Consider the following 16,274-nt stretch of genomic DNA (forward strand, 5'->3'; position numbering starts at 1 on the left):
CATCATCGGGCCCCGGCTTCATCTTATTCTCATATGACTCTACTTGAAACGGGCGTCAATCGTTATTTCACAATTCTTTACTCAACATTGGGACCTGCCGCCATGGCCACGGTCTTCTATACCATGTTAGCGTGGTTGTAGCTAGAATCTGGACCTAAACAGCAATTCGTCCCCCAGTCCAAACGTTGGTGTTTGACCCCATAGGGTGGTATTTTCAAGTTGAAGACTGAATTTCGTCAATATTATTAGTAATTGCATTATATTACTATTACTCCTCTCTCAGCCCCGATGGTCAGATTTGCCTGCAGAGCTGGGAGCACGTAATTCATAATTATAACGTCCGGTGTCTTGTTATAATTACTTTAGTTTCTGTTGTTAATTCGTGACCGCTGGTCTGTTATATAATCAAAAGATATTGAAGTGGCGCAATAACTTGGACGAGATGCACACACAAATTGTCATGTCTTTAAAACTCTGTGGGTGCCCCGGTGGCATTTGCATTATGAGCTCAGATTGGAAGGACCATACCGGGGCCTACGATATTTACGGCCTTATCTGGTACATTGAATATCGTAGGCCCCGACCAGACTATTAGTCACGTCCGCCCAGCGTGGCTATTGACAATGGACACATACCCAAAGTTTCGACCAAGGTCCTTCTTTAGTAGCACACTTCGTGAAGTCGCATGTTGGTCGAAACAGGGTATATCTTTTGGTTTATCGTGGCACGGTATTGACTGGCACCTAAATGCCTATTACTATAAATTAGGGTTGCATCTAAAACAAAAATCAATATAAAACAGACATGTTTAAAACAAGACCCTTGTTTAAAAAATGTTCTTTTTTAAACCACGACGTCACGAATATAAAATTGTGACGTCCTAGTGGATTGAGATTGACAATTGAAAATGTACACCAAAGACAGCTCATTTGACGAAATATCTGGACTATTACTGTTGAACAGACTATTTTGAGGGTTCCAACCATCCCATATCGATGTACGTCGGCCAAATCGGGAGGTAATTGTCCGTAGGCTCATAAAAAATGTTTTTTTGGAAAGTGTTTACACAATTATGGCATAATGTTACAACTTTAAAAACACAATTTAGTTTGTTTTAAAAACACCGTTTAAACATGTTTTAAACCAGTGCTCTTCAACCTTTTTCGACGTGGTACACCCTTTTAACGTTTGCTCAAAACTCGTACACCCCTGTTCATTAGGGGTCTTTAAAAATGACCTTTTATCTCAAATCGTATTGGCTACTTGATAAAATTGTTAGGTTACCTAACTTAAGCCTACACACCAAATTTGGTTCAATTCCAACCAGTAGCCGCATTGCTGCGAGAGAAGAAAGTTTCTATTTATTATATAAAAATAAATAACGAAAAATTTGGAATTTTTCTGTTCACCCCATGAAAGTATTAGGTTGTCTATAAAAACGATGTTCTTCAAATTTGTTTCAACTCTAACCAGTAGAAGCGGGGTTATTGTCGTCAAAAAATTTGGATTTGAATAAAATAGTATTTGGTCACTGAGTCTATTCGCAGCCAGTTAGGCCACCCGCCACGCAAATTGGAATATATTTCGTGTTAGCCCAAAAACAGCATGACATTACGAACGATAAGCAACCTAAATGTAACAGTATTGGGGAGAGAGTATGTAAAGCTACTGCTGCAGAAGCGGTAATTCGGATCAGCGATGATAGCAGGCGCACCAGCCTACTGCGTATCAGGCCTGCCCCACACCACACACAGACGATAGTAGCACATGGGCTGCAAGAGATGTCAGATCGTATGCCGCTATACACTACACAGCCTATTGTCGCTAATTTGCATCACTAATAACAAAATACTAAATTGCAAATGTATGGCGAAATATTGGACATAAAATCGGCATTTTAAAACAAAAGGGTTTCGATTTTAACATGGAAGCTGTTTCGACTCTGGCTGGCTACGTCACTTGATTTATGTGCATTGCGGTATTTATTAACGTCGGGTATAGGCTTACCATATTTTGGAAATCTAAAAAGTGCACACTTTTCCAGAAATTTGAGACTTGCAAAACCAGAGTAGAATTCTCAAAAACCGGTGAATTTTTCCCCCTTTGCGACCGGTTGACTAAAAAAAAAGAAGGGTCAACTCTCCGCGCTCAGAGCTCAGAATATCGTTTTTTTTTCTCCGCATTGCTAGGTGGATGACTAAAAAAAAGGTCATCTTTTCGCTCGGAGCTCAAAATAGCGTTTTTCGCTCCGAAATACCCTCCGGAGCGTCACTTCTGTGCTCATTTACGGCATATCGGTCGCAATTTGCTCTAAATCTGACCTAAATTTTCAAAGAAGACGACAAAATCTCAAAAAAGAGGACAAAAGGGCGTCCTCCGAGGACACTTTCAAAAAATTCAAAAAAGAGGACAAATCCTCTTAAAATAGGACGTATGGTAAGCCTAGTGGGGTAGGAAGTACCGATTCAAGAATTCTGAGCTATCACGGCGGTTTCCTCAAAGATCACTAAAAGACAGATGACTAGCTGAACATATGTTTGTTAACTGCAGACTTTCCAGCACCAAACGGAACCAGGTTCGCGATAGCACACACGTCTGATTTCCAAATGCTATTGCTCATTATTACGTCAGAAGTAGCCTATTAGCTTTGCTCGTCATTGCGTAAGAAGTATCCACAGTAAATAGATATTCGATGTACGTAGCCTACATTAGTGTGATTGTAAGAACACCCGCCGTGATGTATATCAGGTTATCAACACGTTCGATACGCCGCTACCTCGCAGCAGGATCATTAATCTCCATTCTGCCTTGTTTAAAATTGTAACTTATGTATTGATGTTTGGCTATATTGTCGCTGGAAAACCAAACTGCGCTATGTCATAAAACAGCGAGCTGAGATATTCGCAAAAGAAGATTTCCCATAGTTATCATGCTCACACTATCCACACGCCAACAGTGAGCCCCTGGGATACTGATATATATGCATATAGCTGGGATATCGCATAATTTTTAGTTTCTCAAAATAAGAACAACCCCCATTTTCAACCCCCATTTTGGACATAGGCCAGTTTGGTTCTCAAATGGTCCTCAACTAAGTAGCATTTTTTGGACGTAATTCCTCTTCAAATTACCAATCAATGAGTCAATAATGTACTTTATCAGCATTTTATGGCATAATAATGTCAAAGTAAGAAAGGAACATAACAAATGAAACGAATGAATGAGACTAAATAATGTCAAACTAAGAAACAGGAACACAACAAATGAAACGAGTGAAAGAAACTGAATAACTCAGTCACTCCCTTCACTAGTGCATGCCACCTGAAGGGTTTTGTAAAAGGAATGCAAGTGTGGAGGAACCGGAATCCCTGGTCTCTCCTGATACAGCAGCGGTAGAACTGTGGCATTTGACCTAGTTGCTGGTCTTGAACTGGACAGCTGCAATTTTTAGAACGAGGGCTCACTGTAACTATACTTAAAAAAAATGTTGAATTGGAACCCTTCAAAAATTTCATTTGCATCACTTTTGACCAGTAAATTTTTTCACCGGCATTTTTCCCAGTATCAATGATGGATTTGCTCTGCCAAATTGAGGAATACTTCGAAAAACCCAATGGTGACTTGAAGTCAATCACGTCACTGTAATTAAAGGCATTGACTTCAGGTGAATTCTTCTTAAATGCCATTTTTATTGCCATTTCCCATTGTTATATATAAATATGCAAATAAAAGACGTCCTATTATCTGCTTCAGTTTCGAGCATCTTGGCGATGGTATAATATTTCAATGATATTTCGTGTAAGCAATTTCACGATCTCGGTATCATTATCATTACTCATGAGCGACGGTTCAGGGAACCGCTCAAGTATCTGCACTGAAAATATGGTTAGACAGATTACGCCGCAGTATTAGATATTTCGTTAGCTGTAGTCAATTTTGCAAAATATTCCTTCCTCATGTGACCTAATTCACAGCGTTAACCTGGACAATCTCGAAGCAGCGGAACTATTGTTGCAAAGAAGCCCCTCGTCAGACGTTGGGGAAACTTTCGGAAGGTATCACACGTCTGTTCAGTTGAAAGCCGCCAATGTGAGCGATGCTAAATTACACTCCGGCGTCCAGGTATGAATATCAATCATCATAATTGTAGTAGTGTGACATCTTTCGATTATCGTTACAGACATCGTGTTCGTCTCGCCACGGAGAGATCATGTTCCTGGATTTGAATGCGGATCTTCTACGAGAGGCGATGTTCAATGCGGACGAGTCCATCAAATTGAGAGTTGACGTCCAAGCCCGACGTCAATACATCTACCGATCCAAGTCGTCGCTACAGAGACCGTCGCGTCTTAGCGTTGTGAGGCAATCAATCGGATTAATCCTTCACTGGAGAAACGAAGACGAAGTTTCGGCGCATATCGTCAACTCTGCGAACATTGCGAACGCCCCTGTATATTCGGAAAACTCTGAATCGCAGGTTGAGGTCCCGGAAATGGCCGATGTCGAGAGTATCCCAAGTATGTTCGATCATAATCGATGCAATCTGGTGTAACATGGAGTCTCGCCTGAAATGATAGTCGATTCCGGACCTGAATATGATATATCATTTTCCAATCTGCGATGGCTCGCTGTGGCTACCGCGCTCGATTGTATCTAGGAATACTTCTTACGATCTGCAACGAACGCTATTGTTAGTACGAGAATCTCATTTCACAATTACTGTGATATTGGTTGGTGGTTCATTGGATAGCCTACTTGAAACGCTATTGGTCGTAGTCGGTTGAATGACCCGTTTGTCACAAATGTAAATAGTCGTGTTTTCTACTTTTCTTTCAGATCGAAACCGCAGGAGTCCTCGGATCAACAGCGAAACCGCCACAACAACTACTACTTGCAGACGAATCCCTCACCGTATGAGCAGGGCTCAGTATTTGGTACGTGCACGGTTGCATCGTCGTACTCGCGAATCGATGTAAATCAGCAAATGTATTTTTTTTCAAAAGAGGATGAATATTGTACACCCGTATCACGATGACGAAGTTTTCGAGATAGGATTATGCAGTGGTATTTGTGCTACACCGATTCCGTCGTCGGCTGACCCAACAAATCACGCCATAGTTGCAGCTCAGGTAAGCCGTTATTTAGATTTATTCATTAAGCAAGTCCCTAATGTCACAGTAAATCATGACTGCAACATAGCTTCCTATCGATGTCAGGGAGGATCACGATAAACTTCTTTCGTGTTTACAGGATCGCCGCCCCCTTTGCTGCGCTGTGACGAAATATCACAAGCCGTTGTTTGTTACCACTTTTGAATCGCGGGACAATTCGGAACCAAGTACGATGGGACAAAAAGTTTTCAAACGATTCCGGGCGTCATCATGTGGATGCAGATAATTCGGTCTGCTTTGTGGTGGATCAATGACGATACTTCGTGGCTCACTGTGACGTCTAATATTTTGCTACCGATTGTCGTTGGCAAATAAATGAATATCAAGACTCGAACAAACGATTCCATAACCTGTATATTGATCTCGTTGTGATGTGAAGTCATACACGAATCGTATCAGCCAAATTCTTATATGAGCATAGGAATAGATAGCAAAGTAGCCATATTCTTATGAGCGCAGGAATAGGTAGCAAAGCTTTGAGCGCCCGCAATCACTTGGTCAGTCACCCACGTTTGTGCCATGCGGACCGAACGCTTCAACTTTCCTAATCGCCCGAGATCGGATTTGCTTCCTGCTACGATCGTAGGCGATGGGAGACATGGTACCGATGAGACATTGTCTGCGATAATCCCAGCATGATTACAGTACGCGAATCTGTCTACAATGACATGCCGGCAGAATCTTTCAGCGCATGCAAAAAACTTCGACCTGCGTGCAGTGGCGTAGCAGCCACTTAGCGGTTCTGGCTCTGCGCCAGGGGCGGCAGGCAGGTTCCAAGGGGGCGGCAAAATGAGGCAGCACAATGAGAGAGAGAGATGATATTCTTTTTCGCCTGCACCACCGAGATGCTTTGACGACGGATATGCGATATGGAATTTATAGTAAGGTCATCTAGTATGCACCCCTGTTTTTATCTTCTCCGTGATGGCTGAGCGCCAAGCGGAATAACTGCGGATAGCAGTTTTCGAGTCTTTGGTCTGACCCGGCCGGGGATCGAATCCACGAAATACCGATCAAGAACCGGACGCATCACCATTACACTATCTCGTCCGACACAGTGTACACTGCCGGATAAGAGAAGCGTAATTGGTAGTCCTATAGCTGGCGTCGCGTGAGCTAAAATTTAATCAAACAGGTCTCAATCGAAAGCTACTGTCGCGCTGATTCCGAAAACACGAATTAATATGTTAACATGGCGATGGAACCACTCCGAAATAGCCGTCAAGGCCGATTGTTCGGAGAGTTCGCAAACAATCAGATGATGCTGGCCTCATTGTTGTTGAAGAAGTTAGACGATGCATGTTTCAAGCTTTGGACAGATTTAAACTTGAAGCTGAAACTAGGTTTATCGACATACACCACTTAAATGATATGTTTGGATTTTGGAATTCCCACGCGCTGCTGCAAAGCGAAAGTCACAATTTACTCGCCTTCGCTTTTAGAAGCATTTATGACGTCGAGGTGGACTTTTTGGAGTTCACTGCGAAAATTGTCATGCCTTATACCTTCGAATTAGGGATCATATAAATCAGAAGATAGCTAGCTTTTCGTACAAACCAATATGAGGCCTCTAGCTAGGACGAACACAAATTAAAATAGGATCATATGAAGTTGTTCAACTTGAGATTTTAAAAGGGTTAAGAGGCTGGTTCGGAGCAGTGAAACCACGTTTGATCGTATAGTGAAACAACGTTTGATGTTTTACAGTGGTTAGCTATGGCTGCACAATACATTCGTTCGCTATTTTTTGTCTTTATTATATTTGGCCTTATTAGCGTTTATAGACGGTGAGGCTGAGACGCGACACATTATTTGTAATGATTTTTATTGATACGATTCCTTGAACATGAATCTATGTCGAAATTTGCTGCGGTCTACTTATGGGGGGCGGCATTTTAAGCGAGAGCCAGGGGCGGCAGCACATGCTGCTACGCCAGTGCCTGCATGAGTTATGTGGATGTATTCAAGATACGTTTCGGCACAAGATACGCACAAACATAATTCTGAGATAATTAGGACAAAAGGATATCCGAACATGTCCTAAATATATCACCGTGTTTGCTGGGTAGCAGTGTCTTACTGTTTAGTGGTAATGTTAACGCAACTCTTACAGAATTCGAAACGGGCCGACCCAGCAAACACAGTACAGACCAAAGATGTAGAAAAGCCGAGCCGATATAGTAGATATTAGATCTCGGCAGGTCGTAGAAAGGGGGATTTTGTGTCGACTCAATTCAACGTCTTTTCCATGTCCTTCAATAATGTAAATATTATGCAGATGCTACAGCCTTTAAACATGGTGAGTAGAATGTAGATCCTACGTTAGAAGAAGAAGATCCTGATATAATAACCTGTTTTCTACCACTATGGGCTTAACCTGATCACGGCTACGTACACACACCACATTATTTACTACATATTAATCACATTTGTGATAATTTAATTTCAAACGAATTGGCAATAATGCCGTTGTAAAAAATAAAACGAACAAACGAACGAATGTCTTTAGAAAGAAAGTGAAAACAGTCCTTATCATCAGGTTTCATCTTCTGATGAGCCAGTTAAATAACCAGCATGCGGCCTGTTCTTTTCAACACCCTGCAGAAATAAAATGAAAATGATGATTAATAGCTAAGACATTCGTACTGCGAAAATGGCAGAGGTAGAGACTAACGAATGACTCCTACATTTTTTTCGCCCATACTTACTAAAATGGATTCGATTCTGAACATTTCCACTCAAGTTTTCAAGTTTCATTATTATATTTTTTAATATTATATGACTAGAGAACTGACTTCAATCGTCACTTCTACTTGATTATCAAGATCAACGATGACTACTTCAGCACTCTTTGAAAACAGCCACTAACACAAAAAGAATTCTTGACTAGAGAACTGACTTCAATCGCCACTTCTACTTGTGTATCAAGATCAACGATGACTACTTCAGGAATCTTTGAAAACAGCCACTAACACAAAAAGAATTCTTGACTAGAGAACTGACTTCAATCGCCACTTCTACTTGATTATCAAGATCAACGATGACTACTTCAGCAATCTTTGAAAACAGCCACTAACACAAAAAGAATTCTTGACTAAAATTTCTTCACATTCTGTCCAAAATGATCAATTCAACAATCCAAATGAATCAGTTATTTGGCAGCTAGTTGGAGAGATACATACTCAAGTCTAGAAAGTGGAATGATACTCTGTCTGGAAAGCTGAAGACCTAACAATATTGTGTACAGAGAACAAAACATTCGAGTGGCTGGCTGGCTGCACTGGTATAGACATTAACAAATTATTAGAATTGACAGCAAGATAACCAGCAAGACATTAAAATGAGAATTAGTGCAGTTTCTTAGGCTGTAGTGATACACAGCCAGGAAAGTAATAGACCTAGCAGAGAGCAAAACGTTGTAAATAAAGCGAGCGAAACCTCCGACAAATGATACGATAAAACATTAGAATCGACAGTCTTACTAGAAGCAGAATAACAATAATGAGGGGTTAGAGAACAGAAGCCCGGGAAGTGACCATCAGAAATTACTGCATACTGGCCGAACAAATCCATGACCACTAACAAATGGTCTTTCAATAGTCAATATTGATACCAAATGACACCACCCCTATTTCACAGCAACATTTAGCAAATACAGCGCTGGAGTCAACCTTATATAAGCGCTAACCAAACGCCCTTATATAAGCGCTAACCAAACGCCCATTAGTTTTCCCACCTACTACTTCGCGGATGGAAATACGCATTAAAGCGAACGGACGCGACTTGTCACACTCTTGCTATTTCTGCTCGTTTTTTCTCTTCGTTCCTCTTCTCTGTCGCTTCCGCTTGAGGAGAGAAACAGTCGGCCGCGTTTACGGATCGTGAATTCCCGAATTCTTCCTCGAATGGTCAGCACCTTGAAAATTGAGAACAATGTTGTTGCAAAATGCATGACAATTTGAAAGTTACATCATTCTAATTATTCCAGTTATGGCCGTGAATCGTTACAAGTGCGGTAACCATAAGAATTATTACTATACTTCAACTACAAATACAATATATTGTATAAAATGATTACCAATTCTTTTACGTTGATCGAGTCCCAAATAGATGAAATATGTCAAAGAGTTTGCTAAATTTTTGTATAATTTGACAGATTCCGAAATCTTCTCAACGTGCACCTTTCAAAAATTTGATATCAAGACTCCCAACATTTTACAATTCGAAGTTGGATGGCTTCACCAATACAAGCAAACAGTTTGTATCGCAATTGACAATTATGTAGAGAACGATGCGAGACATATGAGTAGGCCTACCCTAAAACGTTTCTCTGACATGGACATTAGGACTCTTAAAATATGATTTTTTTTCTCAAATCGTTCTGGCTACTTGATAAAATTGTTAGGTTACCTAATTTAAGCCTAAACACAAAATTTGGTTCAATTCCAGCCAGTAACCGCTTTGCTACAGGAGAAGAAAGTTTCTATTTATTATATAAAAATAAATAGGTAATAAAAATTTGAAAATTTTCTGTTCACCCCATGAAAGTGTTAGGCTGTCTATAGAAACGATGCTCACCAAATTTGGTTCAATTCCAACCAGTGGAAGCGGAGATATTGCCGTCGAAAAATTTGGATTTGAATAAAATAGTATTTACGGCAGGGCTGGCCAACCTTTTCAGCCAACGGGCCACATTCGATTGACGAATTATTGCGCGGGCCACAAGCCGCGCAAGGCGCGAAAATTTCTTGAAATTCATAGGTCAATAATATTGTCACTTGACTATATTGCGGGCTTGTTGTGTTTCGCTGGGCTAAGTTTGCGAGGACTGGGCTATTCGGCACATGGACATATCGATATCGAAAGATGCGAGCAGCATGCGTCAATCATTTTGTGCCTAGGTTTCATAGTCGACGGTCTTACTGCGAGCGCAAACTCAATGTCGCATATGTTGAACGACAATTTGTCTCGTAATCGTGAATATAGTTTGACTTAATCTGATACAGTAGGAGTTCTTCCATTTTCACAAAAGGGCAACAATATTAAAAACAAGAAATCGAGTGACAACATGTTGCGCCAAGCTTGTAGAAAATTTTTACCTTTGATAAATCTATCGCTAATTATTCTGCTTTATTGTAGTGTACGAAGATATACCAATATGTGAATGGCTGATCGATCTGTCAATGCGCCGGAACTGATATTTTAGTCATCACATCTCAAATGTTGCGGCCAGACCAATCAAATTTTTGGTTGGCCTTGCATGTTCAATTGCAATCAATTTTTGATGATATTAGAAATTTCGGAAATTGCCTCGCGGGCCACTCAAAACCTTCTCCCGGGCCACGGGTTGGCCGGCCCTGATTTACGGTGACCGATTCTTTGTTTACTTATTAAAGTTGTGCTCACCGTAAGTACTATTTTATTAAAATCCAAATTTTTCGACAGCAATAACTCCGCTTCCACTGGTTGGAATTGAACCAAATTTGGTGAGCATCGTTTCTATAGACAGCTTAACACTTTCAAGGGGTTAACAGAAAATCTTCAAATTTTTTATTATTCATTTTTATATAATAAATAGGAACTTTCTTCTCTTGTAGCAAAGCGGATACTGGCTGGAATTGAACCAAATTTTGTTTGTAGGCTTAAATTAGGTAACCTAACAATTTTATCAAGTAGCCAGTACGATTTGAGAAAAAAAGTCATTTTTGAAGAGCCCTACTGTTCATGACCGTCCACGTTTAGAGTTGCATCTCAAAGATGCTAAAATAAGCCTAAATATAATCCAAGAAATACGATCGTCCACTTTGACTGACTGAATTTCTAAAAACACCTTGATAGCTTCCACATCTTACGTTTATATATACCGTCTGCTATCGGCACAACAAAGTAGGCCTATTTAAAAATAACAAAACAGATTCAACATACCACATCTCTTGCAAAGGCTTTTGCTTTCATTCAATTTGCCATCAAACCTCTTTAAATCCTCCTTTGTGGTGAGTTGCTTTGGAATTCTTCTAGGATCAATTCCGATATCGTTTTATCATATACAATCTATGGCGGAATAAAAGTTTCTGATAAGTTCTAAAACGAACACAATTTTCCACACAAAAGTCAATTGCCACACGAAATGTCAAATGCTACGGTCTCATTTTACAAGGTATGGCGAGGAAACGTAGTGGTACGTTCCATTATAGCTAAACACCAATGAATTGCGGGTTCGAGCGTGACACGTCGACTCCATAATTCCTACCGAAGTGTTGGCCGTTTATCTAGGCTCCTCCTCGCCATCTGATTCGCATAGCCATGTCTTAAAAAGCCTAGGAGTGGGCCGTGCTATAAGTGGGCAGATGGTTGCCGATGCACTCGGCACTTGGTGAATTCGGCCGCACAAACTCGCCACTTGGTGAATTCGGCCCTCGGGAAATTTTGAAATGAAGTGTATTTACAGCTATTAATATGAATTATCAAACTAATAATAGTATTATCAAGTGATTCGTCAATCTTGTAAGGAGGTCAGGGCATCCGTAGATCGCGCAGTCACAGCGTGATTAGATCACGGATTGCGTAGCCACAGCGCTCATATACCGACCACGCGCGGTCTGCTTGGAATCGATGGCGTGAGTCACGGGCCTGTGTCGTGTAAGTTCTGAGAAGATGGATCTTGGCGTTGTATGTGAGATCAAAACTGTGGAACATCAAGCGGCGCTTCTTCGTTTATCGATCACGACAAGCCAGTGTTCCTCATCAACAAATGTTTCGCATGATCACGTCAAAATAAATTATTTTTTGCCTTTGGAGAGACGATTCCACTCTGGGATTAGGGTGTCTCGATAACACGGTTGAAGGATCCCAAGATTACGAGATCTACCACGAGCCATGTCACGTTTAAATTTCCTTTTTGATACTGTTCATTCATATTAAATGCATTTCTAATGCGAAGGTGTTCTAGTGCCAATTCCTCCAAGGGCCGAGTTCACCAAGTGAAGAGCGTCGCGTTATTTCCCGCAATTACGCAATCTGTGATCTAATCACGCCGTGACTGTGTGATCTACGCATGCCCTGACCACCGTACAACATTGACAACCACTCAAAGTGCCAAGTTCACCGGCAAACATTCCAGTAACCAATCATGGTGACCGGTACCGCTACGAGATCTACCACGGCCGAATTCACCAAGTGCCGAGTTTGTGCGGCCGAATTCACTAAGTGCCGAGTTCACTGGTAATCGGGCAGATACGGAATAATAATAATAAGAACCGGCCTGGTGTAAAATGACCAGTGTAGTCGAACCACCACCATGAACACCACAAACAAACAAATAAACATCTAACATGGAAAAGAAATTACCTTTGCAGCCTTTGACAAACACAGTTACCATTGAAACCAGCAATTTAGGTCTTATTCGAAAGCAGAATAACAACTGTTTTAGTGGACATATCAAATCAAATGTTGGAAAGTTCATGTAAAATAGCCCAAAATATTATCTTACTGTGACCATATTCCATCAATATGGTCTGGCTAGCCAAATTCTCTGGGCCAACATAAACAAGCTGCGTTTGGTTTCAACGATTAATAATCTTGTCACTGGATTCGAGGTATAATTGCACTCAAATATCAAATTTTGCTCCATTAATCAACATCAAGTTGAAAATGTCCATTCTTGCACCAACTTTTATAAAATCATGAATCAGTGTTCTACAGGAATGTATCTATATGACGTATATACCTAGAAAATTCAAGCATAAATATTATGATATACCGTAGGTATAGGTACCGGTAATTCAGATGCTTAAAGCGAATTATAGTGGTCTAATTTCACTAAATTAGAGCGAAATGCCAGCAATATAATTGTAATCTAATTCGGAAAAAACGGTTTAGCTCTAATTCTAACCTGGAAAAGCTGAAACTTTTCTATAGTTGTCTACACCTGTTTTGCAGAAAGTCAAACAGCTCTAGGCGTTATATACTACAGGCAATTCGAAATACCCCATAAGCTATATGCTATATGCTGCATATATACCTTTAACCCGCTACCTCAGTCAGTCACAATTCCTATATATTTACGGCATTTACCATACAGAAAGAGCGAACTATGCCCGGCTGCGACCTGTTGCGCGTCAAATCTTTGTATGGCGCGATGACGTAAAATTTGAATCGCCAAAATATTCTAGAAGTCACGCATCGATAATCATATTCCTAAACGTACAACATATCACTTATTTAGTTATTCTCTGAATAAAACTATTAGCCATACTCGTTGAACATGCGAGATTACCGAAAGAGCGAATATATATATAATGAAGATCATATATATCAGAAGAAAACAGAACTATTCGACCTTAGAGCAACAATACGAATATACAACACCGGTGACATCCTCACGCAATAAAACGAAGGGAGAACATTGTTTTCTAATAGATAGAACGAAGCTACCGCATGAGATCGAACAAAACCGGATAGAATTCATCGTGATTGAATGTACCGACAAAGTCATCCTTTCTACGTATTTTAGTCGTACCCTCGAGAGATAGAAAATTTGCATTATTAGGTTAACTACCGGATATAACGAAGCCTAATGCATGAGATGGAACAACACCGAGTATGAATTTATTCTGATTGAATATAACCACAAGACCATCCTACTACGTATTTTAGACATTCCCTCGACACTTAGAAAATCAGAACCTAATCGAGATGATCCCGGATGATCCTTTTACGGTTTTGTGTTTGCTGGGGATATATTTATGCATTTATTTTACTCGTCAGCAATCGGCACAGGCTTCAACTGTATCGTATAGATGTGCAGGCGTATTGTGCATTGCATTATATCATTTTTTTCAACTTTCTCAGGCTTTATATTCCATCATCTATTTGAACGACCGTTGTCGACGTGGCCCATAGTGTGCCGCATTAATATTCGGGACTCGCTTATCAAGTAATATTGAATCAAACTGTACTTCAATCATTCTGCGAAATGCAATGGCTTGAATCATGATCCGAACTTCCGAAATTTGACTTGACTTTATGACTTCACTCGTGACTTGCCCGACTTGACTTGACTCGAATCAAAATGTACAATGACTTGAATTTACTTATGACTCAAAGGCTCCAACACTGATCGTAATTCCAAAATCAAAACGACACTAAGATGTCAGTTTTACGACAGATTCCGAGTGATTGCACCACCGACAGCGCGATATCAAACTGATATCTTTCGACGCTCACCATGTGGGCATGCAAAACAGTTGCTATCCTCACGCAATTGCAATCAAGCAAGCGTCTCGTAATATCAAAATATATAGGCCTACACTTTGAGCGATCCTATAACGGAATGCTGAATATTTCGAGCAGAGGACAAGGTGCATTTTCGTTTAGCAGTGCTGTGAAAAATTGTTATATATGAAAAAGGTTCACAGGGAAGAACCTACGAAGGTTCGCTTGCGAATACGCGCACAACCACACACCTGAATATCACACCCCACGCAACGATTTCTACGAGGGAAATCAACCAATATTCCACCACACTAGCTACACCAGTGGTTCCCAAAGTGGGCGCCAGCGCCCCCCTGTGGGCGTTCGCGAGCGTGAAGGGGGCGCTGGCAATGACATGGGCGATTGGGGGGCGCTGGCTAGAAAATTGGGCGGTAGGGGGCCGCTGAGAGCAAATACGTGCGGTGTAGGTTTAGAAGGCAACTGCTGCGTATAGTGTTGAAACGATTGATTATTAAAGCAGATAGATTCGCAGTAAAAATGCAAAATAGATTCAGTAAGGGCAATTTAGGGTCGTCGGTCTATTTATTGAGCTGTACCGGAAAAGTCCATTGTTACTTGACAAATGTTATTCCTGCTCATCAATAGACTAATTTCGCAGTCGACAGCATCCCCGAAAGGCGTGGTTCATTGTGTGCTGCTGTGAGAACTACGAAGTATATTTGAGCAGATATTGCTCACTGCAAGATGTGATGGCTTTTATGAGAAACTGTCTTGCGTGATTTTATTATCTGTTTCAAACGATCGTGGATTTTTCACAGCGCTGTCACCGTGGCATTCCACACGGCGTTCTGGTTGCGAGAAACAACGTCGCTCCTATACTTGACGGTCGTATTTCTCAAGATTTTAGGTTGGAATCTATCCGTTCGTAGTAATGATAAAGGTGAACATAGCACTGTCCGTATTCGGTGACAAGTCAGTGATAATTCACCGGAATTTTGCGACACAACAACTGTTCCAATTCTCAAGCATGCTTTAAGCTACCGGTCCAGCTCGAATACCTGATTTTGATGGAGAAACATGAATCAATCATCTCACAAAATTACATTAGGATGGTAATTTGGTTCCAGGATATATTCCAATTATGAATTCTTCACCGAATAATCAAATTCTGTGTAGTTTCCAGGCATGAAATGCTTGAGCAGCTGATTACATTGTAGTTAGGGTTATGGTCTTCTTTTAGGAGGATTCGTCCTCTTTTTTGAGAATTTGTCCTATTTTTTGAAAATTTTGGTTAAATGTACGTGGAAATTGGACTGAGATATAGGAAATCAGCGCTCGAGTAACGGTCTGGTGGATTTCTTTTGGGACCTGGACAAGAAAAAAATGATTTTATTTTGTCAACCAGCCACTAACTCGGAAAAAATTTATCATTTTTTTCGGATTTTACTTCTGCATTGTAAGTCTGAAAATTTTGAAAAAGCTTCCACTGTACAGATTCCCAAAATATGGTAACCCTAACTGTACTGTAGAACAAGTTTGAGTTCGATTGATTGGAGATATTGAACTTTTGGTTGATTGATTATTCTGGATACACAATTGAATAAAAAAATAAACACTCTCACAGGAGTCGTGTTGACTTTTTCGTCGTTGCCCTTCCCCGCTCATATTTGATAGAACGTATTCTCAGCGCCGTGACCAAGTCCCTGACTCACATCAGAAATCGACTTGCCAGTAGGCCTACATGAAGTGAACACTAGATTTTAGACTGATATTGTTCCTATCAAAAGTCAAACCCAATATGACGAGAATGATGATAATGATACGCCAGCTTCATTCGTCTAATTATTAGCTGTATTAAATGCAGAACAAATTTCGCTTTATGATCAGGCG

The 16,274-nt window shown here is 40.6% G+C and overlaps 1 protein-coding gene and 1 long non-coding RNA gene across 2 annotated transcripts; one reads left to right on the top strand and one right to left on the bottom strand.

Moving 5' to 3' along the window:
• The first annotated feature begins 3,314 nt into the window (after positions 1-3,314).
• Positions 3,315-5,510, top strand: LOC145454305 (uncharacterized). The gene is made up of 6 exons (XM_080332299.1): positions 3,315-3,392; positions 3,931-4,122; positions 4,181-4,517; positions 4,837-4,934; positions 5,004-5,129; positions 5,251-5,510. Exons 1-6 carry the CDS (start codon positions 3,315-3,317, stop codon positions 5,395-5,397), a joined length of 978 nt encoding a protein of 325 aa, XP_080188425.1. The 3' UTR covers positions 5,398-5,510.
• Positions 5,511-7,594: 2,084 nt separating this feature from the next.
• LOC145454508 (uncharacterized) lies at positions 7,595-13,899 on the bottom strand. The gene is made up of 4 exons (XR_013920148.1): positions 12,519-13,899; positions 11,097-11,222; positions 8,908-9,087; positions 7,595-7,769 (listed from the first exon to the last, which is right to left on the bottom strand). It is a non-coding gene; the product is annotated as an uncharacterized LOC145454508 (long non-coding RNA).
• Positions 13,900-16,274: the final 2,375 nt, after the last annotated feature.

This window comes from Botryllus schlosseri, chromosome 13 (genome assembly GCF_051294905.1).
Source record: "Botryllus schlosseri isolate E-star chromosome 13, Bs_hap1, whole genome shotgun sequence".
NCBI classification, from domain to species: domain Eukaryota; kingdom Metazoa; phylum Chordata; class Ascidiacea; order Stolidobranchia; family Styelidae; genus Botryllus; species Botryllus schlosseri.